This window comes from Hemicordylus capensis, chromosome 2, assembly GCF_027244095.1.
Source record: "Hemicordylus capensis ecotype Gifberg chromosome 2, rHemCap1.1.pri, whole genome shotgun sequence".
Classification (NCBI taxonomy): domain Eukaryota; kingdom Metazoa; phylum Chordata; class Lepidosauria; order Squamata; family Cordylidae; genus Hemicordylus; species Hemicordylus capensis.
Genome location: NC_069658.1, coordinates 266,451,377 through 266,479,375, shown reverse-complemented (window position 1 = coordinate 266,479,375; position 27,999 = coordinate 266,451,377). Strand labels below are relative to the sequence as shown.

Genomic DNA, 27,999 nt, shown 5'->3' with positions numbered 1-27,999 from the left:
GTAACGGAAGAGCCGCTCTAGGCCTAGAGCGAAAACGTTTCTTTGTGCCGCACCCTGAAGGGGCCGGAGCGGAAGTCGGACGCCGGGCAGCGGTAACTTGGTAACGTTGGACGAGGAGGTCTGCTGGTGGGACCTGTATGGGAAAGCCGGTCTGCTGCTGGCCCTCGTCGTGCCCATTGAGACTGGGGAGGAGGAAGGGGCGAGCTGGTAGGAGCCGGACCTCTGCGGCCTCCACCTGCCGGGCATAAGGAGAGGACACCCCTGACTCGTCCCTCTTCCCCCTCCCCTGCCGCCCTCCGGCTCCATAGGGTAAAGCGGAAAGGAAGGGAAACTGATCTTTCTTCGATCACCAGGCCTTGGTCCCGGCTTTGCTTGCCAGGGCTGGGGAGTTGAGAGAAAAAGAACTCAAAGGTTTAGATAAATGTTTGGACGCCTTCGCTGTGTGAAAAATCTAAGCAGTGGTGGACTTCAGGTGAGAAAACTGGTGGCTTAGAGTTGTGAGGGGGCATGATGATGGAATTGTATGTAACTAAGATCCGTATGTGGGGGGAGGGGGAAGAGGGAGGAAATAATGGGCTTCACTACTTTTGACCATTTCCACGACCATTATTTAATGCTAGGGTGATAACCGAGATTAACGTGCAGCAAGTGTGTGTGTGTGTGTGTTTTTTTAATAGTTTCCATTGTGCTTGCTTGTGGAACTCCCTGCTTTCCGGAAGTAATTATGATCAGTACGGTAGTACTACTCACACCTAGTCCTATGCAGGCTTACTCAGAGGTATGTTCTACTGTGTTCCATGGAACTCCTTCCCAAGCACGTGCACATTAGATTGCAGCCATAGAATGCCATTGTACACATGCTTAATTGAGAGTAATTGCTGTTAAACTTATGTAACTTAGCACTTGCAGAAGATGATGCTGTAATTTTCTTTCCCAAACAAGGTGAATTTTTTGTAAGTCTTGACTAGCCCAGTGAAAATCTTGACTGAGGCCATTGTAGAAAAGGGCAATTCTGTGCTAGTGAGTATTAGGACAGGCTGAAAATAAGTGTAGTACCCTTGCACAAATCTATGATGTAGAATGCTTGGAATTCTTTGTGCAGGTTTGGTCACCACAACTCATAAAGGATTTTGTGGAGTTGGAAAACGGCAATCAAAATGATCAGGTGGCTGGAGCATCTTTGCTATGAAGAAAGTTTAAAGCATTTAGGGTTTTTTAGTTTCCCAAAACAGTGAGATTTATTAATTATTTATTTATTCGATTTCTATGGTGGGGGCATGATAGAGGCTTATAAAATGATTCAAGATGTATCACTGATCATGAGAATAGAAGCTTTTCTCCCATTTTGTTGCACTAGAATTCAAGATCATTAGAACAGACCAAAAAAAAAAAATTGTCCACAAAACACACAATTAACATAAAGAATGTACTGCCAGAAGATGTGGTGCTGGCCACTGGTTTAGATGGCTTTAAAAGAGAAATTGCCCCTTTCAAGGAAGATAAATCTGTCAGTAGTTGCTGGTTGTGATGGCTGGATGGAACTGTGCTCTTTGCTTTCCAGAGGCCCAGTGGCCACAGGTTGGTCCCTCTAGGAAGCAGGGTGCTGGACTAGATGGTCGTTTGGTCTGATCCAGCAGGGTCCTTATGAATATTTATTTTATTTGTTTTCAGAATGTATTAATCACCTTTCACATCATCCCAAGCCAATGTACATAATAAAAGTTACTATAAAACAGCAAGAACAGAAACAGTGTTAATGTTCAGAAGTACAAAAACCAGTTTAAAAAGTGGACAATCCCAAACACAAAACAACATTAAAAGCCTGGGTAAAATGCAAGGTCTTTAGGCAGCAACAGAAAACCAAAAGAGTTGGGATGATAGAAATCTCTCTCAGAAGAGTATTCCAGAGCCTAAGGGCAATAACTGAGAAGGTCCTATTCTGTATGCACAACAAACAGGCCTCAGCTAATGTTAGCACACAGAGCAGAGTGCCTGCCCCCTCCCCCCATGTCATGTTGATGGGCAGGTTCTGCTGGGACAGAACCTGCCCAAGGTTCTCCAGGGCCCAAGCTGTTTAAATAATTATCAAGCAGGATATTTAACATTATCCTGATCCAGGAATTTAGAATTCTTTGACACAAAATTTGGGGATTCTGTTTCACTTTTTATTTATTTATTTATTTTAGTTAGTTATTACATTTTTATTCTGTCTAAATGCTTCGTCCCCAGGCAGTGTACAAACAAATATAATGAAATCAAAATTTAAAAAAAATCATCTAACCAGTTAAACCAGATTTGAACAAAGTGTGGTGGAAGTTTGGTGCTGAAAACATCCAATCTTCATAACCTATTGCATGAAATTTGCTATTTGCCCAGAGATGGAAATAAAAACATAGGCATTTTTTTTTCATGCTAGAAATCCTCAGGAAGGAGATTGAAAATAAAAATGCTAATATTCTAATACCCTTATACAAATCTATAGTGTGGCCAGATTTGGAGTACTGTGTGCAGTTCTGGTTACTGTATCTTAAGAAGGACATTATAGAACTGGAAAAAGTGGAGAAGAGGGTAACCAAGATCAGGGGCCTGGAGCATCTTCCTTATGAGGCAAGGCTATGGCATCTGGGGTTTTTTAGTTTGGAAAAAGGGCAACCATGGGGAGTCATGATAGAGGTATACAAAACTATCCATGAAGTAGAGAGAGTGGACAGAGAGGTATTTCTCTCTCACACACACAACACTAGAGCTAGGGGTGGTCCCCTGAAACTGTAGGCCGGGAATTTTAGGGCCAACAAAAGGAAGTACTTTTTCGCACAGCACATACTTAATCTATGGAATTCTCTGCCACGGAATGTAGTGATGGCCACCAGCTTGAATGGCTTTAAAGGGGGTTTAGAGAAATTCGTGGAGGACAGGTCTATCAATGGCTACTAGTCTGGAGGCTATAGACCACGTCCAGCCTCGGAGACAAGATGCCTCCCAATACCAGTTGCAGGGGAGCAACAGCAGGAGAGAGGGCATGCCCTCAGCGCTTGCCTGTGGGCTTCTCAGGGGCATCTGGTGGACCACTGTGGGGAATAGGATGCTGGACTGGATGGGCCTAGGGCCTGATCCAGCAGGGCTGTTCTTATATTCTAGACCAGACCAAAGGTTCATCTAGTCTAAGACGTGTTCTCCAACTGTGGCTTGTGAAGTACCCTCAGGAAACTGATAAGCAGGTTGTGAGGGAGAAAGACTCTAGCATCTAATGATCAGGAAGAGAGATGCAGAGAACTCCTCTGAACTTTGAAGTTCCATTTCAAGTTATCATAACTAATAGTAAGTGATAGACTTAGCTACCCTGTGTTTGACAGAGACCAATCCTTTTCTTAAAATGCTCTCTGTGCTAGTGGCAAACACCACATCCTATGGCAATGAATTAGTTCAATTATGTGTTGCATAAATACATTCTTCCTTTTGTTTGTGACTGTGCAACTATGAAATGAGTACAAGCTCTTGTTCTACTTAAATAGACAAGATGCATGAGCATAAGCCAGTGCATCAGATAGAAGAGGAATGCAGAGGTGAGCAAGGTGTGGTGAGAGTTTGTGCTTGTGTAATTTTGAAGAGTGATATTTTAAAAAAAAAAGATAATCTAGGAAAAGGTTCAGGAAGATCTATCCCAAGAACAGACTTCTTTCCTGGTGTTGCCCTGCTAGTTACATCAAAGGTCCTGTGTATCTGGTAATTTAGATATATCCTTCTATCAGGGCTTCATACACTGGAGTATCTGATGTATTTTCAGCTTGATATTCTGTAGAGTCCAAAGACATGGTTCTCTGCTGGATCAGGCCCATGACCTATCTAGTCCAGCATCCTGTTTCACACAGTGGCCCACTAGATGCCTCTGGGAAGCCCATAGGCAAGAGATGAAGGCATGCCCTCTCTCCTGCCATGGCACCTTTGCAACTGGTATTCAGAGGCAACTTGCCTCTGAGGCTGGAGGTGGCCTATAGACTAGTAGCCATTGATAGATCGCTGCTTGAGATGGTACAGTGTAGATCACTCCCTTTGATGCCGCCCCACTCTAGCCCAGCCCTTTACGTGCCCTTTTCCTGCCTTTCTCTTTGGCTTGCAAAACTGCCTGAGAGGGTAGTGGAGAAGAGCGGTAGCAATGGCTGGCAAGTTGTTGCCGAGTAAAGTATGGGGCAAGTTCCAGAGGCAGACAGTTCATGCCTCCCTCATCCGCTGCTTGAGGCAGCTGCCTTGTCCAGCCTCCTTAGCAGACCAGCCACGTGTTTTAGTGCATCTGAATTTTGCATCTCTGGAACCAAACGTTCTGATGTGGCTTGGGCTACAGGCAGTAGCGGCTCGTCCCCATGATATAGTCTCACTTGGGATGCAGTGGTGGACTTAAGGTGGTGGGCTTATTTATTTTAAATGTTTGTGGTTTTTTTAACACCTTTTGCTTCAGGGGAGCTAACAGCAAAAAATAAAGCAATTCTAGAAGATTACCAATACCCTGCCCCCTGAAAACAGATTAAAAACTATTTTTAATTCATACACATCCAAATGCTGGAGGGCATTCCATAGTTCAGGTGCCATGACTGAAAAGACCTTTCTTATCTATTGTACTTTTGATATATTGTACTTCTGTGATTTACCTTAAGTCTCTATCTCTAGGCCTTCTTTCCTTTAGCAATAAAGTTAACTTTGTAGCATTTTGGAGGAAAGCAACCAGGACTGTAACAAATAAGGCGATAGATCAGGAGCATGTGGTCTGCAGAAAATAAACAAATTAAATGCTTCCAAATGCCCACAGTGTGTGAGAGATTACACTGATTTCCGTCGTATGTGATGTAGTTTTATCATTAAACATTTTTTGATTAAAATGCGTTGTTCTATTAATCCATTCAGTGGGCTTTTTACTCCAGATCCAAGCACAAGGCTACAATTTTTATTTATTATTTAATATCACACCCATCCTGGTGAAGCTTCATTGGTTACTGATCTGCTTCTGGACTAGATTCAAGGTGCTGGTCTTGACCTTTAAAGCTCTACATGGCTTGGGGCCGGAGTACCTGTGGGACTGCATTCGCCCATATGAACCTGCCAGTGCCCTTTGTTTATCATCTCATGCACTGCTCATCACCCTGCCACTAACAGAGATCCAGTTGGCGGGAACTAGAGACAGGGCCTTTTTGGTTGTGGCCCTTCAGCTTTGGAATGCCCTCCCTGAAGAGCTTTGCCATGCTCCCTCCCTGAGTGTTTTTAAAAAAAACAAAAAACAAAAAACACATCTTTTTAATGTTCCATCTTTGGTGTTATCTGGTAGGTTCTTGAGTTTTTCGTTTTTATAATTCCAAAATTTTTGCTTTTAAAATAATTTTTAATTTGAAACTTAATACTGATTGTGGTTTTTAACCTGGCTTTTAACTTGTTTACTTAATTTGGTTAATTGTATTACTTTTATTGTATATTGTATTGTTGTGAGCCCAAGCAGTAGTGTACTGGAGCGGCAGGGTATAAATATTTTAAATAAAAATTAAAAATAATTTATTTTCTACCTCATTTTCATTTAAAAACTGATGTATAAGACAGATAAAAACAATACAATTAAAAATAAATTTAAGTCACTGCATCATGCTGAATGATGAGATAAAATATTACTAAATTAGTACAGATAAAACAATACTAACTGATTACTTTTCTAATCCTTACAGTTGAGCCCGAGACAGCACCCATTCCATAAGTGATCTAAGAATTCTGAGGATGATGGATTCCTCTGGCAACTCGATTGCGGGAGATGATACTTCCTGCCAAGATTCTGGCACTTTGGAACCCAAGCTGATGTCATTTTATGCAGAGATAGCTCCTGGACTGGCAGGCGCATTGCTTGTTTCCAGCAATTCCAGCTCCAGGAAAAGAAAGAATTCTCACTCTGGGAATGGAATACTTGCAGAGCAGGATAAAATTGCCATGGCCAGCTGTACAAAAGGGCAACATGGCCCATCTCCCCGAAGAAAGGAAGATGAGGAAATGGCCTGCTGGCAGCCAGGGTCCACCACCCCCGTTGTTGCTCTTTCTCAGACAGTGTTAAGTCCTAAGAAACGAAAGCTGGTTCTGCATATTGACTTGAACAACACCATCCTAGTGTCTGATGCAACCACCAATCAAGACCCCAAAGCTGCTTTAAACTATTACTTGAGTACTGTGACATGGGGGAAAATCAGTCCTGCTGGTAAGACTTCACAATATGCTAGTATAGCTAAAACCCCAGTTCCTGTGACTAAAGGAAGCAAGTTCAGTGGCTGGATGAAATTGTCCATTATTTATACAGATGAATTTGATTTACTGGATGAAATTGTCCATTATTTAGCTTTTTGTTAAACAAACACACAAACCTGGGGACGGAGAGATGGAACATACAGGACATTTGGGTGCCAATCAGCATTTAGGGAAGGAGATAAACTACTGGTTATCCTGGAGAGGGATATGGGGTGTTGTGCTGAATGCTGGCTTCTTGCTAGTAATTCCTGGGATCCCCATGCAGACTCTTCTGATTTCCAAGGGTATATCAGATGCTCTTTACATGTGTTAAATTTTTCTGTGCAATTATGAGGATTTTCAAGAAAGTTGGGATTCCTGTGTCAAATTCTCAGGTTTCAAGATTGCTATCACTACTGGACTTGCAATCGGTTTGAGTGTGTGTGCAGTAATTGTATGTTTGCTTCTGAGGTCTTGCACACAGTCTGTGCATCTTATTTTGTTGCAATTTTTAACTGGAAGATATTTTGTACCTGCAAAATTTGTAACGAACTATTGGACTTTAGTCCCTGTTCAAGAGGCGCAGGGGTGGTCCGCCCAGTCCCCAAGACCTTTGGTATTCACCAAAGAGACAGTGGGGTGCTGCACCCAACAGGCGTGGTTTGCCCAGTCCTTGAGACCCGAGGGACTTCACCAATTCAGGGACTGTCACAGGTTTTGCACCCCACTCAAAAGCTCAGGGGTGTGGCACCCAAAAGGGATGGTTCTGCCCTGGCTCAAGAGCCTCAGGAGATGAGGTGGCTCTGTTGTGGGAGTCACAGTCAGTGGAAGTGTGATGAGAATGGAGGAACCAGACCAAGGATGTCTCTTGTAATTTTCTTGAAAGAGTTACAGCAAATATTGGAGGCTGATACTTCTAGCTTAAATGCAAAACAGTTCTCCCTAGCAAGGAGGAGGAAAAAGGGGAAAGGAGGGAAGAGTTTGTTATCAAGGAGCAGGGAAACCAATAAATGGCCAGTTGACAGTTTCTCCTGTTGAGTTGAGATGCCAAGGTTCAAAGAGAGGTGGGAGAAACTGGGGAATGAGGAATGCTGCTGTGTTTGAGAGGGTGACAACAGATCTTCTGGACCTACCCTCTCTGCCATTCTGTTCCAAACCCCATATTATTATGTTTCCTGGCCTTTGACCTCCTTTGAAGTCACTCCCTCTGATCCCCATTGGGACACAATTAGGCCATCTTCTGGGGTGCTTGTCTCTGGCAGTTCTTGTGCAGTCCCTTTCTCCCATCCTGGCTCCACAGCTGGTTGGTTTTACAATTCTTATCTCCTGTGCTGAGGGCCAGAGGAGGCAGTAATTCCCACCTTCCCTTGTCTTCAGCCTTGATCAATAAGATTTAGTATGCCAAACTGCTAATACTCCTTTCCTGTCATCTGGTCCATCAAATTTCAAAGGGAGAGGGGAGTGGAATGGGGTAAGGGAAGGCAGGGTTACATATAAGTCGAATTCTATGCAGCCTAACAAGCCACATATCATGTCAAGGGATACATAAACAGATTGAATACATCATTTCTCCCAACTTGTCTCTAACTATGGCTCTAATATATAAATTAAACTAATCAAGCAGCAGGGAGTTCAACTATCTCTTTGGCATACCAAGCCTCTTAACACAGCCTTGAGAGTAGTGCAGCAAACAATCTGTTCAGTCTATTTTACTCATTACAAGTTTTATTTCAGCAAGCTGAAATAAATGATCCATGGGCCTTAGGCCTGGCTGGAACAGCAATTTCATCTGGTGCAGAACAACAAGGATAGCGCAAACGGCAGAGATAGAAGGGAAGAGGACTAGGGTGTTTGCAACAAAATGCAAATAACATCCTCCATGTGGTTTTAATTATCATTGCCACATGGAATGTCCTGGTGTGAATGTCACTAGTGCCTATTGTTTATGTGATGTGATTAGACAGTGACAAGCAACATACCCACTTCTCATCCGGGGCACTTTGTGCACCTCCATTGCTTAGAGGTTTTGGGATTCCCCTTTCTTTACACTGCACACTTGGTTAGGTTAAGAACAAAAACCAGTGAACAGTAGCTGGGCTACTTGCCCTGTAGTAAAGCCATCTCTTACATCTAATATGTACGGACAGTCATGTGAACTATTGCCAATGAAAAGGGACTTCTGGGAGGGTTTAACCTCCAAAGCCCCATAATCCACTTTAGCCAAGCCTAAATATATGTAACTGAAATACATGTTCTTACTATGTATTAAGTATGTATTCTTCCTTACTTATAAATAGAAGTATTTATACTCTGCTTGTAGTACAAACATTTTAAAAAAGAAATTAAAAAACATGTAATAATAAAATACATTTGAAATAGTAATAAAACAATATAAATCCAAGACGACATGCCACAGAATAAAAAGCCTGCTGGTACAGAACAGTCTGTATTTGCTGTCTGAGGGGAACTAGAGAGTGAGCCAGCCAGATCTCCCTGGGGAACAGAGATTCCAAGGTGTGGTGCCACCACTGAAAAGTCCCTGTCTCTGGTACCTGCCAAGTGAATTCTTGTCAGAGGGTTAGGCCTCTGTGCAGGCTAATATGGGTGCAGATGGCCCCCTTCCCATTTACATCTCCTTCTTTTGTCTCTCCTGTGTCAAATTCTAGATTGTAAGTTCCTCACAGCACAGATCTATCCTTTCTCTGAAAGGTGCCACGTACATTGATGGTACTATATGTGTAATAATACTAAAATAATACTAATAATAGTAAAATGTATTTAGAACCTGTTTTGTCAGTAATAATACTTTGCATTTATCTCATAGTTTAGAGTGCTTAGCTCTAAGCACTCTACCTCACATCTCAGTAATCCTACACCAACCCTGTAAAATAGATTAGTATTATCACCCCAACCCACCCCATATTGCAGATTCAGCCCAACCTGAACTAAACAAAAATAATAATTAGAGCTGGGTGTCATTTACATATTGGTGGCTCCTCACTCCAGATCTTTCCCCCACAGTGGTGTCATGTAGATACTAAATAACATGGGGGACAGTACTTATCCCTATGGCACCCTGCTGCATAAATGCCAGAGAGGAACATAGGAACATAGGAAACTGCCATATACTGAGTCAGACCATTGGTCTATCTAGCTCAGTATTGTCTTCACAGACTGGCAGCAGCTTCTCCAAGGTTGCAGGCAGGAATCTCTCTCAGCCCTATCTTGGAGAAGCCAGGGAGGGAACTTGGAACCTTCTGCTCTTCCCAGAGTGGCTTCATCCCCTGAGGGGAATATCTTGCAGTGCTCACACATCAAGTCTCCCATTCAGATGCAACCAGGGCAGACCCTGCTTAGCTATGGGGACAAGTCATGCTTGCTACCACAAGACCAGCTCTCCTCTCCAGGAGCATCTGCAAAGCTTTCTTTAACTTCCTGACAACCCTAATAACTGATTAGTTCTAAATTCTAAACTAAGCAGCTCCTCAATACTAGTTTTCCATTTCCTTAGAGTGAAGCTATATGTGACTTGAGCAAATACAGGTGAAACTCAGAAAATTAGAATATCGTGCAAAAGTCTATTAATTTCAGTAATGCAAATTAAAAGGTGAAACTGATATATGAGACAGATGCATTACATGCAAAGCGAGATAAGTCAAGCCTTAATTTGTTATAATTGTGATGATCATGGCGTACAGCTCATGAAAACCCCAAATCCACAATCTCAGAAAATTAGAATATTACATGGAACCAAGAAGACAAGGATTGAAGAATAGAACAATATCGGACCTCTGAAAAGTATACAGTGTACTGTGCTTGATTGGCCAGCAAACTCGGCTGACCTGACCCCATAGAGAATCTATGGGACATTGCCAAGAGAAGGATGAGAGACATGAGACCAAACAATGCAGAATTGCCTAAGGCCGCTAATGAAGCATCCTGGTCTTCCATAATACCTCATCAGTGCCACAGGCTGATAGCATCCATGCCACGCCGCATTGAGGCAGTAATTGCTGCAAAAGGGGCCCAAACCAAGTACTGAATACATATGCATGCTTATACTTTTCAGAGGGCCGATATTGTTCTATTCTTCAATCCTTGTCTTCTTGGCTCCATGTAATATTCTAATTTTCTGAGATTGTGGATTTGGGGTTTTCATGAGCTGTACGCCATGATCATCACAATTATAACAAATTAAGGCTTGACTTATCTCGCTTTGCATGTCATGCGTCTGTCTCATATATCAGTTTCACCTTTTAATTTGCATTACTGAAATTAATGGACTTTTGCATGATATTCTAACTTTCCGAGTTTCACCTGTACATGTTCTCAAATCCCCATTTGCTGAGGTAATAGTGGGGATTTCTACAATGGAATGAGGGCCACAACCTTTCTCATATCTGTCAGTTTTGTCCTATGAATACCTCCAAGGCTACTTTCCTCCCAAATGGGCTATTTCTTGTCTTGAATTCTGGCTAGCGGGGGGGGGGAGTTAAAATGGCCTGGGGGGTATTTGGATGAGACAGGGTCAGCCTTAGATTTGGGGTCGGTGTGGGTGGGGCAAAGTGTCCTCTGGTGAGCTTTCCTAGCTGGGCTGGTATTTTTTTGCTTGTCACCTTTGTTGGTAGCAGTGGTGCTGCTATCATTCTGTTAATTGTACTGTTCCCCGGGAATTAACAGATACCCCATGCTGTGTATTTAGGCTTGTGTGGGGAATTAGCGAGCTTGAGTGGAGCAGTCCACCTTCAGCATAAATTTGTTCAAAGCTTTGGTCGCAGAAAGAACTGAACAGAGGTTAAAATTCAAAAATAGAATAAGGTTTATTTGAGGGTTTTTAGGGGTACAGGAAGAGAAAATAATGGTTAATGAGCTAGCAAGACTAAGAGATTAAAAGGACTATGTTACAGCTCACAAAGAGGCATTTGGGCTTGAGTTTCCGAATTAAGTACACTCAGGGCTGGCTTTGATGTTAGGAGTGAGTGTTTTGAGAGCAGGGGTTAGCTATTACCTCAGTCCTCCCAGCAAGGTGTGGTAAAACAATTGTAGCTCAGTTGTTACCGAGGGGCTTCTTTCCTCGAGGTAGGCAGGAAGGCAGGAGCAGGAATCCAGGAACTGGGCAGAGATCTGAGAGCCAGGCAAAATCGAAAAACCAGAATCTTATAGCCAGGAGTGCTATGCAGACCGGTTAGGGGAAAGGGCTGGTCTGGAGGCGAAAAGTGAAACTGGAGCGAGAGTCAATGCACTGCAAGATGGAGGTGCCAGTGCCAAGTTGTAGTGAAAAGAGCAGCTGGTGGATCCAAGGAAGAAACACCTGGAGGCTATTCCCATGATCACTGGAAAGTGGGCTAAGGGAGCTTAGCCCACTTTCCAGTGCTTGTGGGAACCACCAGGCTTGTGGGTGAGCTCAGTGCTCCCAAGGCTGCTAGCCACTTACAACACCCTCCTCTTAAATGAGATTAACAGAACGAGTGCTCCATTAACCTCATTCTGTTGCTCGTGTGTCAGTGTGGTATGCGGTGACACATGAGCAGACCCCCAGCTGGGAGGGCATCCTGGGATTTCCAGGGGCTGCGCAGCCGCCCCCCCCCAATCCCCACTGGCTCCATGATTGAGTCGGTAGTCATGTGATCGTCTGCATTATCCTGATCACACCTTGAGAAGATGGACAATAGGGACAAAGGACAGGGCAAAGCATTATCCTATTCAATTGTGAGGAGTAGACTTCTTGAACAAAGGCAGAGAAAGGTCTAAAAGACCCGTGTAGGGAGAAACAAAATTGATGCATCAGGGTTTATCTCGTGTCCTTTCCTTAGAATACTTGGGAGTGACTTAAAATATAAACAAGCAAGCTTCTTACATCCTGAGCCAACCATTAACATACTTGTTAGTAGAGGAGATGACCTGCTATCTTATCACACCTTCCTGAGGAGGTGATATTGTGACCTGATCCTTTGTGCTAATTCTTGAAAAAGAATAGCGCTGGTTAACTCCTGTCTACTCTGGCATTCCTCACCTGAATGTAAAGTTAAACTTGATCTGAGAGCTATCATCCCAGGTTACACACCAAGTGACATGCCCTATGAGCTAGCTCATGCGGATTAAAGAATGGAGATCCCATGGGCCCGTGGGATCTGAATAGCAAATGTGGGGACTAAAAGCCTGTTCACCAAACTAGGTATAGGGGTGCTCTAGTGAGCCCTCAAAACAGGCTCTCATGGTAACAATTGGCAACACCTGGAGTTTTGGGTTGCCACCAGCTGCCAGAATCGCAGTAGCCTGCTTTTGGAGGTTGCTGACTGGCATGTAGATGTTTCACCTTTCCACACCCCACCCCACCCCACCCCACACCCCTGACCAGGCAATATTGCAGCAGGGGCTTTATGGCAGATGGGAAATGATGGGGGGTGGCAAGCCAGCAGGGGCCGAATGGACCCCATTGAGACTTCCCACCTGCTGTTTTTGCCTTGCAAATACCTCTCCCCCCCCTGCCTTGTATCAGCATTACAGGATAAACATGGAATAGGAGCCCCATCTTTGCCTTTTGTAACACTATGTAGCTCTGCTTTTTGTACTGTGCCTCTGTGTCAGCTACATACAGACAGGGTTCTTTGAGCCTTGGATCTGAACCAGAAGATGATCTAGTCTGGGCCTCTACTGGAAAGCAACCATGTACCTATTATGCCACCCACAATCCAGATCTCTTTATGTAATAAATTCTTTTGTTCTCTGTGAAGGTAACCTTATCAAAAGAGCTGTTGCATCCTGTATTTCTCTGCTACCCAAGCTTGCATTTACATATTGTTGGTTTCCTCCTGAATTAGGTTAGAGCAGCCTGCCAGCTCTCTCTCCCTCGCTCTCATGCACACATACAGACACTGGGAAGCTAAACGAACATGTATTTAGCTAAGGGCCTTGACTTTAGGTGCCCTCTGTCTGGACCATTGCGACTTCCATGAGATATTAATACATTCTGCTTCACCCTGTACACTCCTTTCACATTTAGAATAATATTTTATGCATGCTGTGATTCACAGGGCCCTTCAGAATCCTTTGAGAGATTTATTGTTTTGTCTTTGCTTGGCAGAGATAGTATTGTACACTCATATGCTATTTCTGAAAGACCTGAGATGTGGGATCCTGATGGATGGGTAACCGGAGAGCCAGTGAGCAGTACCATCAGACTTGGGGTGCCCTGTAGTTATGTTAGTGTTAAAGACATCTGAAGGGGGGGGTCCCAGGGGGGCCAAACCCCCCCCAAACTACCTGTTAGTTAATGTGTTGTGAGCTTGGACAGTTAAGAGTTAACAGACAAGTAGGTAGAAGGGCTTGGACAATAAGAATGGGAAGTTTATAAAGAACACTCTATTCACATAGTCCGAAGCCCGTCTGCTTCTGTGTGGGAAAGATGTTTAACACTCATTGGTTTCCTCACTGACCATTTCACAGCTTTGTGTTTCTTGCGGGTAAGGGGTTTGAAAAGGAGCTGGGACTGAGCACTAGTCCCTTCCCTAAACACCCAGAAAACAAAAAACAAAAGTTGGATATGAAGTAAGACCCAAGTTAGAGCAGGTGCTCCTGTTTTTGTTGCTAACGTTTATTTTTTCCACCATGCTCAGCCACAGACTTGGGGAACACTTGCACACCAGGGTTGTACTGCAACATTTTCTTGTGGGTACATTCTAGTAGAATTGTACTATTGGATGGCCAGCAGCTCCAAGTGGTCTTGGAGGAAACTGATTATCTATCTAGATGCATTTCAAACTGGCTTTAGGGTGGGCTATGGGGATGAGACAGCCTTGGTTGACCTGCTTCACCAGGGAATTGACAGAGGGTGTGTGACTCTGCTGGTTCTTTTGGAACTCTCAGCGTCTTTCAATACCCTCAACCATGGTGTTTTTCTAGATTGCCTGAGGGAGTTGGGGATTGTAGGTCCTGTTTTACAGTGGTTCCGCTCCTATGTCTCAGGTAGATTTCAGATGGTGGTGCTTGGTGACAGTTGTTTTTCAAAACAGGAGCTACTATATGGAGTCCCTCGGGGCTCCATTCTGTCACCAATGCTTTTTAACACCTACTTGAAACCGCAGGGTGAGGTCATCGGGGGATTTGGTGCTGGGTGTTATCAATATGTTGATGACACCCAAATCTTTCTCCTTGTCAGTCATCAACATCAGGAAATTGTGTTAGCCCCTTAAATGCCTGCCTACAGGCAGTAATGGGCTGGATGAGAGATAATAAGCTGAAGCTGAATCCAAGCAAGAAGATGGTTCTCAGTGTTGGCAGTCATAATTTGCAAGATGGGATAGAACTTCCTGTTCTGGATGAGGTTACACTTCCCCAGGAAGAACAGGTTTATAGCCTGGGAGTGCTCTTGGATACGGGTCTCTCCCTGGTGCCTCAGGTTGAGGTGGTGGCCAGGAGTGCTTTTTACCAGCGGCGATTGATTCGACAGCTCTGACAGTTCTTTGAGAAAAATGGCCTGAAAACAATGATACACAAGCTGGTAACCTCCAGGTTGGGCTACTGCAAAGTGCTCTACATGGGGCTGCCTTTGTACATAGTTCGGAAACTTCAGTTAGTCCAAAATGTGGCAGCCAGATTGGTCTCTGGGCAAACGTTTGGACTCAAGAAATGACTGGATTTGAGACAAGGATATAGTTTCAAATATAAAAGAAGAATTTATTAAAATTAAGCATGGTACAGGAAAAATAATGATGTTATTAGAGCAATTGAAATGTTACTACGCAATTTAACTGTGACTAAGTGTTTCTAACTTAAAGAGCAATAAAGTACATTTCTAAATAAACCAACTACAATGAGGCATTTTAGCTTAAGGTCTAATTGTGTAAATTTCCCAGGCAGGCAAGAGAAAGCGGCTTGAGATAGAGGGGAAAGGGGAAGATTTGAGAAGTTATAGATTGGGGTCTTGAGAGCTGGACAACCGCTATACTGTACTTGTCTCTAGGCAGTGGGGCTTGGAGCAGCTGGAGACTCACATCCTTCGGGGACAGTGAGGTGTGGAGCAGGAGGGTTGCAAGGATTAGTATGAGGAGTGATGTCCATGAGAATGGCTTCTCTGTGGATCCATCATCCTATGGGTGCGAGGCAAGCTGGGTGGATTGGTACAAGGACCGATCCAGATAGTGAGTTCAAACTCTTTGTAGGTTGCAAGAGAGCATAAGGAATGCTCAGTGGGGTCCCAAGTATAGCATATGAGGGAGTCCCGAATTGGAAGGACAAGGGAGCACTTGTAGAGAGGGTTGGAGTCCCGAGTGAGAGGCACAGGGGAGCATGCTGTTGCAGTGGAGTTCCAAGTGTAATAAAGCACACTGGTTCATGGAACTGGGGATCCTTATATCCCAAAACATGCCTTGTGGGCACATGCTATTGCCATACTTTGCTGAGCAGAAAGGCCCAGACGGACCTGTTTGGAATGCATTGTTTCTGCCTGTTCTTTCCTAGGTGTAATAATGGAAGTGTGCCTTTTGCAAGTAAGGCTGTTTGTGATGAAGATCAGAGTATGCAGGTGCGCGAAAAATATCTGTGTCGGGACAAGCTCTCCAATAATCCTATCAATAATTTCAATGGGTACACCTCCTAAGCCATGTCACTGACTCATCTCCTTTGTGCTGGGGAGAAAATTATCTTATCTACTTTCACCCTGCTTGGCATGATCTGGTTTATTAGCAAGTTGTGTTATCTCCTGTTAAAGGAGGGAGGTGGTTCACTCTAAGTATAGGGTGTCCTTGGTTAACTCTATATAGTTAACTCTCAAGTCTACTTAGCTGGGCCTCCCATCTGTGGAGAGGGGGTGCATCTTATCTCCATTCTAATTTGTGGTGTTTGCAGCCAAATTAAGGGGCAACTAACCCATTGCCAACTAAGTGACCTGTCCCCATGTGTACTATAAACTGGGAGCTCATATTTCGGTGCAGCTCCTGAGCGTATCTAAAGTGCTATCTCCAAGCCTGGAGATGCAACTGCAAACAGGGAGGGTCCTGGGAGCTGGGTAGAACAAGTGTGGTTGATAACAGTCTCTTCTTCTGATCTTTGGTACTATATATACTTGCTCTTAGGAAAAGGTATCCCATCTTGGGTGAGAGATAGGTCTAGAAACTAGTCCTGCGAGATTTTGAACAATTGGCAGGGACTTGTTTGATATTTTAAAAAATATTGTTGCCATGTCTAGCACTAAGCAATAGTAATAAGAATATGGAAGAGCAGGAGGGTAAACCAGAAGCACATAATGTTGAGACAGTGAAGCTATGATTATCCTGGAAAAGCATTACTGAAGGATGTTCTTGGTTGGTGATTTTTTTATATTAAACAGAGGGAGAATGAAGAAGGCTGTTTCAGGCATAAAGAACAAGTGACTTGGTAGAAGGTGTGAAATCTGGGAGTGGGTAGAAGGAAGCAGAGACTAATGACAGAGGAAGACATGTGGATCGCACTCAAGGAAGGGAATACAGAATGATGAGAGAAGAAGAATTACTTCCTTTGATTACTTTCATATTTATACTACTCCAAGTAGCTCAGCTCAGGGTTTTATCCTTCTAACAGCCTGGTGAAGTTAGACTGACTGCCCAAGGTCACCCAGTAAGCTTTGTGGCTGAGTGGGGGATGTGAACCCAGTTCCTTGTGACTGAGAGGCAGGGAGCCATTGCTGTAAAGACCAGGAACTGGCACAGAAAGCCTAAAGAAAAGAGTGCAGGTACTTAAGGGAAGGGATAATCACAGCAGTGGAAGCAAGAAATGTTTTGGAAGCAGAGCACCGTGACCCCTCTCTGTTCCTTTCTCCCCTCTTCCCCTCCACCCCCCGTTTCAGGTGAGTGGCAGTGGCTGAGCGACTCCCCCTCGTTGCTCCCGCCCTGCCAGGATGCTGTGAATTTTTACACCCAGTATGGCCGCAACACCAAATTCACCAGCACACCCCTGGGGCGGCGTTTCCGAGACCTTCATGCACGCCACCTGAAGCTGCTGGAATGGCAAGGCCAACCTCACCCAGTGCTCTCCATCACAGGTGAGCAGGCCAAGCACTACCACTTAGTGCTGCCTTCCTTCTTCTACCTCCTGGAGAGCCTGCACCGGGAAGGGAGGCAGTTTGCTATCATCTTCCGCACCTTCGGGACAGACCTGCCTCGCGTCCTGCAGGCGGTGCAGTGCGCCCTGGAGGGGCAACACCCCCGTTTCCCTACTCTACAGGACATCTCGGTGAGTGGGCCCAATGCATGCTGGGTTTCTTCACCCAGTAGCTCCTCCAACTGTGCCCTGGCTTCTCAGCAAGCCCAGCAGTCATTACAACTTGCTCTACAGAGAAGCTGTTGGTCAGAATGTGCCCTCACCTTATTGAAAAGCCAGCCTTTGCTCCTCCCCAACCTGCTCAGTTTTGTAGTCTTTTGGCTCAACAGAATGTGAGTGAGGGTGGTCTGCCATGCAAAACCCCAGCAAGCTTTGGGAGTTTCTCTGTTGCATCTCTTTGTGGCTTCCTGTGGGATTTAAGCTTAGACGCCCTGATTCTAGACCACTTCCTGGGGTGGAGAGTGCAAGAAGAAATCCTGCCAGGTTCATGGATATATTCTCCCTTGCTCTGAAGGATGGGCGAATTTAACATGTCTAAGTTAAACGGTGTATCTGCAGAGAGGTCCATGTAACAGAGGGCGAGGAGATGTGGACCTCTGGGTTCAAATTCTATGGGGGAATTTCATTCTTATGAATTGGCTCATTCTGCAAAGCATAAGAGAGCCACCACTTCAAAAAATACCTATTAAATATCAGATATCAAAATACCTATTTTAGATGGAGCTGCATGCCCCCTAAAGAACAGTGTATCTATGTATTTAAGGGATGCTCCTGAACCTTGCATTGTCCCTGGGTGCCCAGGTGATGGCGGTGGCCAGGAATACTCCTTACTTGCTTTCACTGGTTTGCCAGTTGTAGCTCTCTCTGAAGTGTCCAGAACTGGCTTTAGCCATCTATGCATTTGTTGCACCCAGACTGAACTACTGTAACTCGCTCTACGTGAGACTGCCATTGAAAAAGGTTTGGAAACCTCTGTAGGTGCAGAATACTGCAGCCAGATTGCTGGTGGGTGCAGAGAGGCTGGAGAAGGTGACACCACTTGTGGCCTAGCTGCACTGATTACCAGTATGCTTCTGGACTCAATTCAGAGTGTTGGTTTTATCCTTTAAAATAAACACTTTATTTTACCATGATCTGGGATCTGGTAGCCTTAAAGCCCACTTCCTGCCCCATGGACCTACCCAAGCTCTCAGATCAGAGGCCCTGCCTTCAAGCCCACGGCTGACAGAGATGTGTCTAGCGGGTACTGAAGCCAAGCCTTCTCAGGGTGGCACCTTATTTGTGGAGTGACGATCTGCCTGGCTGTTCTTAGACAGCAAGTTAAAACAACTCATTATTGTTAGTAGTAGTAGTGTTAGTAGTAGTAGTATTAATAACTATATCTCTGTACCGCCCAAAACTTGCGTGTCTGGGCAGTTTACAATTGAAATAATTTAAAACATCAAATCACTTAACCATTAAAAACATTAAAACATTTAAAAGCCAGTAATTTAAAAAAATATATTATTTTTTAGAACCATAGATCTGATTAAAAGCCAGGGTGAATAAATGTGTCTTCAGTGCCTTTTTTAAAGTTGCCAGAGATGGGGAGGCCCTTATCTCAACAGGGAGCACACTCCAAAGTCAAGGGGCTGCAACGGAGAAGGCCCGTCCCTGAGTAGGAGAAGGCCCATTCCACCAGACGAGTTGTTGGCAGCACCTGCAGATGAACCTTTCCAGATTATCTTGGCAGGCAGTGGGGCTCATGGCGAAGAAGATGTTCTCTTAAATAGACGTTCTCTTAAATTCCAGACAGAATTTGGCTCAGTGGGTTGACTGTGGCAGTTTGTAATTGCTGATTTTATCATTGTTTGTGTATTCTTTTTCTCGTGTAGTTCTACTGAAATCAGAATATAAATAATTAAAATAGATAAACATCTTCACTTTTGATGAGCTGTTCAGAAATTTCAGCTGTGGCAACTTCTGCCACGTACATCTTGGGACCTTCAGTGACCATGGAAGTGTATTTGATTCCTCCAAAATTATCAGGGCAGTGTACATGGAAATATTCCATTTATCATCACAGGAGCCCTGTGAGATAGGTTGGATTGAGAGTAACCTTCCAGCCCAAGGTCACCTAGTGAACTTTCATGGCTAAACAGAGTCTGTCCCTTTCTGTTCAGGATGCATCCTTATCTAAAACTCTACTGATAGTGTCAGGCTTGTTTAGGGCTGAAAAGGTAGTGAAATGCATGAGTGCATGTTTCAGATATGTTTTTTCTCCTGTCTCCCGGTTACACTCTGGTAGCTGCCTGTAGACCTCAGCCCTGGAACAATACGTTGCAGCCAGCGAAAAGTGGTGCTGATGCAGGGAGCGGAGCAGCTGTCCACCAGGGATGGCGCCAGGAAAATGTACATGTACTTCAGCTCCAGGGAAGGCCTTTGTGGCTTCCAGGACCACTTTGACTGGTGAGAAACTGAAGAACACCATTTTGTTTCTTAGTGGAGCCTACTTTTCGCTTCTTTCAACATCCAAGTCACACTAAGGTTTTGAATAAAATCCATTTGATAGTATTTGATTTCCATTCTTGGAGAGTGGACTTGTTCATTTTTCTTCCCAATACAGTTTTGAAGGGGAAATTCTTAAAATGTGCTTGGCCACCATTTGTTTTCAAGATGGAGAACACTCATCAGAATACCCTAGTCTCCATTCCCATGTGCTGTGGATTTGGTTTGTGTTGCTGTCAGCACAAGTACTAAGAAGTAGTGCTTACTAGCCGACCCCGCACAGAGCATCTGTGCGCTCTTTGGGGCTGGCAGTTACCTCTTCCCCCCACCCTCTGCCCCAGTCTCCACTTCTAGGCCCAGCCTCCTCTCCTCCCCACTGCCACTTCTGCCCCCCCTTTCTGCCCCCCCTTCCTGGGCCTTGCCTCCACTGCGGGACTGGCCCTGCCCTGCCGCTGCCTCTGGTCTCTGTGGCCAGGCCTGCCGCTGCCGCGGCAACCAATCCTTGTGGGTGCGCCTCAGCCTATCAGGCCTGTCCACTTCCCAGCCAATCAGCTGGGTGCTGGGATGCACATTCCAAGGCACACCCAGGAGAATTATATAGATAGATAAGCAGAGTGACATCATCTTGTTTCGAGATGGCAAATGGGGAAAAATACCCCCATCAGGATCCCCTTCCCATATGTTGTGAATCTGGTTTGTCTTGGACTCTCAACACATGAGTTCTAAAGGGGTGGTGCATGTAAGTTGAATGAGTGACTGCTCTCTTGCGGGGAAAAGATGCTGGATTGGAATAAAAACACCCTGATTGCCTACGAAACCCCTTTCATGTACTGTAAAGTCTGTATCAGACTTGAAACACAAAAAATTATTAGAGAGGATTACATGGTGATCTCAATATCTGTGTTGAAAATACTGTCTCTGGCTCCTAGAAGGCTAAGCACCTTAAGTGGCACAGCAGGGAAAATGCTTGACTAACAAGCAGCAGGTTGCCGGTTCAAATCCCCGCTGGTACTATATCGGGCAGCAGCGATATAGAAAGGTGCTGAAAGGCATCATCTCAGATTGCACAGGAGGAGGCAATGCTAAACCCCTCCTGTATTCTGACAAAGAAAACCACAGGGCTCTGCGGGCGCCAGGAGTCTAAATCGACTTGACGGCACACTTTACCTTTACCTAGAAGGCTTAGCCTACCCAGGAATCCAGCCCTTCAGCAAACACTGGCAGTCCTACCTGTAACTTTTTCCACTTCAGCAGCTAGAACTGGGTTATATTGTTGTAACTTAGCGGTAGAGAACATACTTGGCATGCAGAAGGTCACAGGTTCAATCCCTGGCATCTCCAAGTGGAGCTGGCTTGGGAAAGGTTCCTACCTGAAAGAAAGCTTTTGCCCGTCAGTACAGACAATACAAAACTGGATGGACTAAGGGTCTGATTCAGAAGGCGGCAGCTTCCTATATGAATGGAATATAAACAGCCCTAATTATTATATGTATTAAATCGTACACTGAGAGCAAGGTGTCTTTCATGCACTTGCAGTTTCAACCCCCAGACACAAGCTGGCATACTGAGGAAAATTGCTCAGAGTAGTCCCACTGACTTAATGTCAGTGGGACTACTCTGAGCAATTTTCCTCAGTATGCTAGCAAAATCCTTTTAATGTCAATGGTACGACTTTGTGAAATTCCCCCTCAAAGCACAGAATTAAGTTTCCAGTCAAATGCTTACTAAGAATCTTACTTTTCAAATACAGTTTTGAAAAGAACTCCAAGTTTCTGTTCATCACTGTTTTGGATGGAAGTTTGGAAAAAACATTGGCGCTATTGCAAGAGGGCTCAGAAACTAGTGGCTGCCCTGGCCAAGAGCTGGATCATGAATGCCTGGCCCAGCTCCTAGCCATCTGTACTGGCTGTTATTCCCTGACCCTACAGATGATCTCACTGTAATCTCTGTTCACCTCCTTCCATTCTGCTTTATCTCATTCCTTACCAAGAGTAATCAAAATTCTTTCAATTGGTGAACCCTGAAAACAGAAGAAACAGTGCACTATACGTTTTGTAGTAGTAGCAGTAGTATAAGGTTAGATATAAGAACACACTGATTGCATGAGGATTTGTATGAGAGAAGAACATACACAGCTTGGCTGGCCCTTACGGTCAGTGCCTGTGGTAATTTCTTGCATCCCTGTTTCCCTTCTATGTAGTGCAAGGGCAGGGGGTGGGTGTGTGCACGTGCACATACACGTCCGTGAGCAATGTGTTCCTCCCCAGACGCTTGTTTTGGCAATTTAGAAAAAAGGCCCTGGACACTTCTGATTGTATATGTATGCCGCTGTTTTCCAGGTGGGCAACAAATCAGTTCTCTAGCAAAGGTGGAAAACCCCTTTGGATCGACCCTCACGATGCAACTACCCACCACATCTGTATCGATGACAACATTCGACTGAATGATTTTGATACCATTATCCATCCTCAGGTATTGGTGTTGTGAAGCCGAGCATTTTCAGTGTACATTTTTAAAATGCTTTCTGATTCTTTTATCTTCACAGCAATCCCTGGGAGGTCGGTTAGGCTGAGAGTGCCTGCCCATAGCTTTGTGGCTGTGTGTCCCTGTGTCTCTTGCATCCAAACCCAAGTGGGTCACCCACAAGTAGCAGAGCCTGCCTCCTTGGGAATCTTCTGAACACTTTTGCCTGACGTGGTAAGAGGGATGTTGCTGTGCTCCAGTCCCAGAGGAGAAGGGGAACGGGGCTAGCTGCCTGCCTGCCTGCCGTAACAGCAGGTGATGAGGAGAGAATTGTTTGCTGACATGGAACAGTAGGCGCTTGGTGCCTGCTCTTGCTGCAGGGCTCCCTCTGTCCTCAGCTGGCATGAGTCATTCCTGCTCCCTGCTGGAGCCCAGCAGCCTGCCTCCGAGCTGCCCGAAACTCATTCACAGCACTGTGTGCTTAAAGGGCAGCTTTCACACCAGAGCGTGCTCAGAAGGAACACGGAGGGCTGGGGAGGTCTAGCCATTGTAGCAGATCTTTGTCTAAAAGCTTTTTCTTCCAAGAGGAGGGAGGGAGGGCGGGCATGTGCACTGGCGAGCTGGGGAACAGCTGGGCAGGAAAGGTTAATTGGTTCCTATTGGAGTCCAGCAGCCACAATAGCCTCTGGGGGTTCTTTGCTGCTCTTTATATGGGAAGGATCATTATTGGCCTGAGGAAGCTGTTTGGGCAGGTGGGTGGTCTTTACACTGGGCATTATGGATGATCAGTAATGTACAGGGCGCTCTGTGGAAGATGCTAAAGAGCCCTCTCAGGAGCTTCTGGCATCTGTTCTGCCTCCTCACTGCAGAATGGGTTGCCGGCCAAGTTCATTTTTACCAGCAAGGGAATGTTCCTCATTCATCCCTGGCCAAGTGGCCTCAGGTCAAGTTATATTTAGAGAGCAGTGCTCCAAAGGTGACCCCTGGCAATTCTGTGCCTCTTGCTCCTGCTGACTTCAGATCAGATCTGTTGGCTCAGAGGCCAGGAAGATTTTGCTAGCTGACAGCTCAACCTTGATTCGGCTATGCATCCTGCTCCTTCCCCTACAAATATAGGGCCAGGCTGTACTCCAGCTTCTCTCCTCTAGCTACAGTTACCCAGCCTGCTGAGCTGGCTCTTTGCTGAGCAGAGGCAGCTTGCTCAAATCAGTGCAAGAGGGGGCTGCAGTGCATGTCGCAGAGGAACAGGGGGGAGAATTTGGGCTGGTGTGCTCTGATGGGGGAAGTAGGACCTGCCAACTTCTGCCTTCCAGACACCAGAGTCCCATGAAAATCTAGCAGCTTTAGGTACTGCTTAGCCAGGAAATGCACAGAGATAAACATTATGTTGCTTGGCTCACTTGCTTATTTGCACTCTGTATGCAAAGTGAGAGGGGATAGTGAATTGAGGAGGAAGGCAGCGCCACTGCAAAAATTGTGAACCAAAGTGCCTGTAGGAGATTCTTATAAGGTTGTGTGCAGGACCCTAACTGGAGATAAGGGGCTCCCAATACATGTTAATAACTTGCCTTGGCAGAACCCGTTTTTCCTCTTTGGCAAGGAATGCTTTCAGGAAGAGAGGCTTTCGTGGCTCTTGTCATGGTAGATCCCCATCATCTTTTGCCTCATTTACCCCTGCTAACTGGGCAAAGAGGCGCCTTTTAATGTGGTGATTCTCTTTATTTAGCAGGGAGAAAGTAATTGGCCCTATCCACCCCCAGCACAGGATCTCCAGTGACCGTTGCTGGTGTCTCTTATGTTTCTTTTTAGATTGTGAGCCCTTTGGGGACAGGGTTCCATCTTATTTATTTATTATTTCTCTGTGTAAACAACCCTGAGCCATTTTTGGAAGGGCAGTATAGAAATTGAATGAATGAATGAATTGGTGTTACCTTTTGAGCCATAGCTTGTTGGTATCAGCCCCCAAAGGCTGGCCTTAGACCCCAGAACTTTTAGCCCACTTGTAATGGATTTGCAGTAGTGTTTCTAATGCCTGCAAGCTAGCTGGAGGAGACTGTATGGGAGAATAAGAGTTGCTTTCCTTCTCATTCATAGCCAGCCTCACTGGTTAGCTTCTGAAATGGCAGATGCTGGGGCTTAATCCCGATGGAAGCCACATGCTCTGGCATAAAATTCCTCCCTCCTAATCCCAGATATGGGCAGATAGGGTTTGGTTTCTCCTTGACATATGCTCAATGTCATTCTTTGCTTTTACTTCTTGTGTTCCAAGACATTTAATTCCTTAATCTGTTTCCAAGACGGTCCTTTGAACAGGCCCATGCTCTGGAGTTTTGGGATTCAGAGGGGCAGACCAAGAGGGAAAGCTTCTAGGCTGTCTTAAGATCTAGCATCCCTTTTTTTCTCTTGTAATAAATGAAGCAGAATTGTTGTCCCTAAAGGGCATATATTCAGACTAGACAGGGAGTGGATTTTTCTCATTGTGAGAGCTGTTTGGCAGTGGAACAGTCTGCCTCACAGAGTGGTGGGAGGGGAACTGGTCTTGTGGTAGCAAGCATGACTTGTCCCCTCTGCTAAGCAGAGTCCACCCTGTTTGCATGTAAATGGGAGACTACATGTATGAGCACTGTAAAAAAATTCCCCTCAGGGGATGGGGCCGCCCTGGGAAGAGCACCTGTATACTTGCATGTGGAAGGTCCCAGATCCCTCCCTGGCATCTCCAAAATAAGGCTGAGAGAGACTCCTGCTTGCAACCTTGGAGAAGCCACTGCCAGTCTGTGTAGACAATACTGAGCTAGATGGACCAAGGGTCTGACTCAGTATATGGCAGCCTCCTATGCGGGCTCTCGTTCACTAGAGGTTTTCAAGCCGACTGGAATGTCACAGATGCTATAACAGTTACTTGCCCTGAGCAGAAGGTTGGACTAGAAGACCTCCAAGGTTCCTTCCAATTCTATGATTTCTCTAAGAGGTGAAGTTGCTCTTGGGCTACCCCTCTGAAAAAGGTTCTGCTACCATTCTGAAGGAGATAATTGCTTCCTCTTTTTCTCTCTCCCTCCTTTGGTTCCCTGCTGCTTTTCCCTGCTCATCTAGGAGATAAGAGCTTTGGCTTCTTCTGAAGTCCTTCCCTTTTCTTCTTTTCCTGACAGGTCTTCTCAGAGAAAAGAAGCAGCTGTCCCCGGACGACCCCCACCTCCGAGCTGTATGATATTTGTCTGGTACAAACAGACCTCCTGGAGGCCATTGCCGATGAGAGCTATTTCTGCCATTGTATAAGACGGTGTGAGGACAACTATGAGCGCTACTTGGCCAGTGCTGGTTATTGCACCTAGTGGAGTTGACTTAGGAGTCCCTTCAGAAGAGTCTCGGGGGCTCTTTGCAATCCCCTTGTGTGGTGTGGTGCTCGCAAAAGGGGAAGAAAGTCGCAATTTTCAGCTTTATTTCCCAGCTGGGCTATTTCTTGCATGTACCCCAAAGGAGCTGGTGTCCTTGCTTTAACCCCTCCCACATGGTGCTGTGTGCAGGAAATTCCAAGAACCCCTCTGGAACTGTCAGCACTTTGAGAAAGCACAGCATTCTCTGGTGCTCTGTAATCGGAGTTTCTGAACAGAGGCTGTTTCCTCTTATTTAATATTTGTTGACTGAGAACAAAGATGGTGGTGAGGGGGGGAGCACACAGAACTTTCTTGCTACGTAGATAGCTGATCTTGGCCTCAAGGAGCTTGAGTCAATCTGTGAAGCATCCTGCATTGCGCTTGGCCACGGTGTGGGGAAACTGGTGGTCTGTTGTGCAGCACATCTTCCAGACATTAAAATCAGCTCCAGCTGCTCTTGTTTGTACACTGGCTGATGCCTGCTAACCTCAGCACATGGAGCATGGTGCTAGGTGGGAGAAGCTTCAGGGATAAAGGCCTATTTCTGGGTTAGCCAAGGAAGTGGGGTTAGATAAGGTTCAAAGACCCATGACTTATAGCGCATTTTCCTTCTCTTCCTGTACATAAGCACAGCCACTGCAAAGCCATCTAGTTCCACTGGCTTCCAAAACTTTTGATTGCACAAAAATAAGAACTCTGATAAAGTACAACTGTGCTTCTCAATTCCTTTCTGCATAGTGGTCTGCACACATAAAGAGGCACTTCCCTAGCAAGAGGCACAGTGTCATTACACTGGAAGGGCTCTGACTTCTAAACTTTTGCTTGCTAATCAGCCTTCTTCCTTTTGCATGGGAGAAGGTCTCCTTAAATGCCCCATCCACTCGGAGAAACTCTTCTTAAAGCCCTCCCTTGCATCCCCCAGAGAGCAGAATTAAGGCTGCTGTTGCTCTTTGTAGAGCAATCTCTTTATAGAGTTTTTGTTCACAGGGTTCCTCCCCACCCAGCTCTGCCTTTTGTTGCTAGTGTGAGCTGTTGTTTGTGAGAATAGCTTTACCTATTCAGCAGCAGGGAGGCTGAGCCTTGCTTCCTGGCCAGAGATCAGCAGAAAGCAGACTGTGGATCAGCATCGGTGAGCCTTTATCCCTAATCAGTTCCTTGCCTTTTAAGGTTATATTTCCACTTTGGAGAGCAGCTGGACAAATGTGATAGAAAGTGGGAAGGATTGTGTTGTAACATTAAAATCAGGAATGCTGTGGCACAACACAGAGAACGCCTGTTATCAGACCAGCAGATTATGTAAATATATATCATGTCGCATCCCTTTGGCTCAGGGCAGTTGTAGAATGCTAGAAAGCTAAGAATATCTCCCTATGCTAGATATGCAACTGCAGTAACCCCATGGGCACTGGCTGTCTCACATTGTCTCTGGAAGGCAATCATGACTTCAGAAGGATTAAAACAAGTTCATGGAAGATCTCTTAGCCATAATAGTGAAACTGAGTCTCAGTGTTCAGAGATAACATAGCTCTGAATACCAGATGGTGGAAGTATATGGAGGAGGGCTGTTGGTTCATGCCTTGTTTCTGTACTCACCAGAGGCATCCATCTTATTATTGTTGGAAACAGGATGCTAGTCTAGATGGATCTGTGGTTGAACCAGCAGGGCTTGTATTCTTTGGTGGCCCTCTGGAAGGAGAGGGTTCTGGAACCTGGAGGCCCTCTCTGTATACTCTTCCCTTCATACTTGATGCCCAGGGAACACAGCTGAGGAATTGTAAATGCAGCACAGGGGAAGGGGTGGTCCCTGAAATATAGACCTAAGCAATGTGCCCTATGCCAAAGGTATCCATAGCCCAGGGGAATGTGGAGAACACATCATTTGGAAAGCTTTCAACAAGTCATGAGGACCAGCATGGTCCTGAGGAGGAGGATTTCAGTTTTATCTCAGATCTGGGCCTGTTCACACACCCATGCTTGGGGTTGGCATATTGAAAATGGGAGCTGGGTGGATCTGTACAGATCTGATGCATGTCAGAGCAGTTGTGGGGTTGCTTCACCACACTTCTGGCTCACAGTTTCACCCACTTACTTTAGTAGTAGTCTAGGTGTATGGAAATAGGCCAAATTTGCCCATAGGGCAAACCTGTCCAGATTCACACAACTTTGGTCATGTAAACTGGCCCTCTTTGAGCAGGCTTCAACTATGGATGGGAGGTTTAATTGTCCATCTCATGAGGGTGTTGCAGGAATGACCAAGACTGATGCTTGGTGATGTAGAGCAATTTGCACATTCAGAAAATGTCATGTAAATGATGCTTAATGATGGTTGGTTTGTTTAAACATTTATATTTCACCA

General features: G+C 45.2%; 1 protein-coding gene across 2 annotated transcripts; it reads left to right on the top strand.

The window, feature by feature from the left end:
* LOC128344810 (uncharacterized) lies at positions 1–27,999 on the top strand. Of its 2 annotated transcripts, XM_053295711.1 has the most exons (7): positions 1–472; positions 678–778; positions 5,703–6,220; positions 17,069–17,454; positions 19,610–19,770; positions 22,149–22,281; positions 25,419–27,999. In XM_053295711.1, the coding sequence occupies exons 3-7, from the start codon at positions 5,752–5,754 to the stop codon at positions 25,599–25,601; spliced, it is 1,332 nt and encodes a 443-aa protein (XP_053151686.1). In that variant the 5' UTR covers positions 1–472; positions 678–778; positions 5,703–5,751; the 3' UTR covers positions 25,602–27,999. The 2 variants fall into 2 exon arrangements, with proteins under 2 accessions (XP_053151686.1, XP_053151685.1); XM_053295710.1 differs by lacking the exon at positions 678–778.

Excerpts from the sequence above, each read along its gene's own strand:
- LOC128344810 (XM_053295710.1), top strand. The coding sequence starts at position 5,752 with ATGATGGATTCCTCTGGCAACTCGATTGCGGGAGATGATACTTCCTGC. Across the intron at positions 19,771-22,148 it reads TTCCAGGACCACTTTGACTG|GTGGGCAACAAATCAGTTCT; the intron begins GTGAGAAACTGA and ends GCTGTTTTCCAG. Across the intron at positions 22,282-25,418 it reads ATACCATTATCCATCCTCAG|GTCTTCTCAGAGAAAAGAAG; the intron begins GTATTGGTGTTG and ends TTTTCCTGACAG.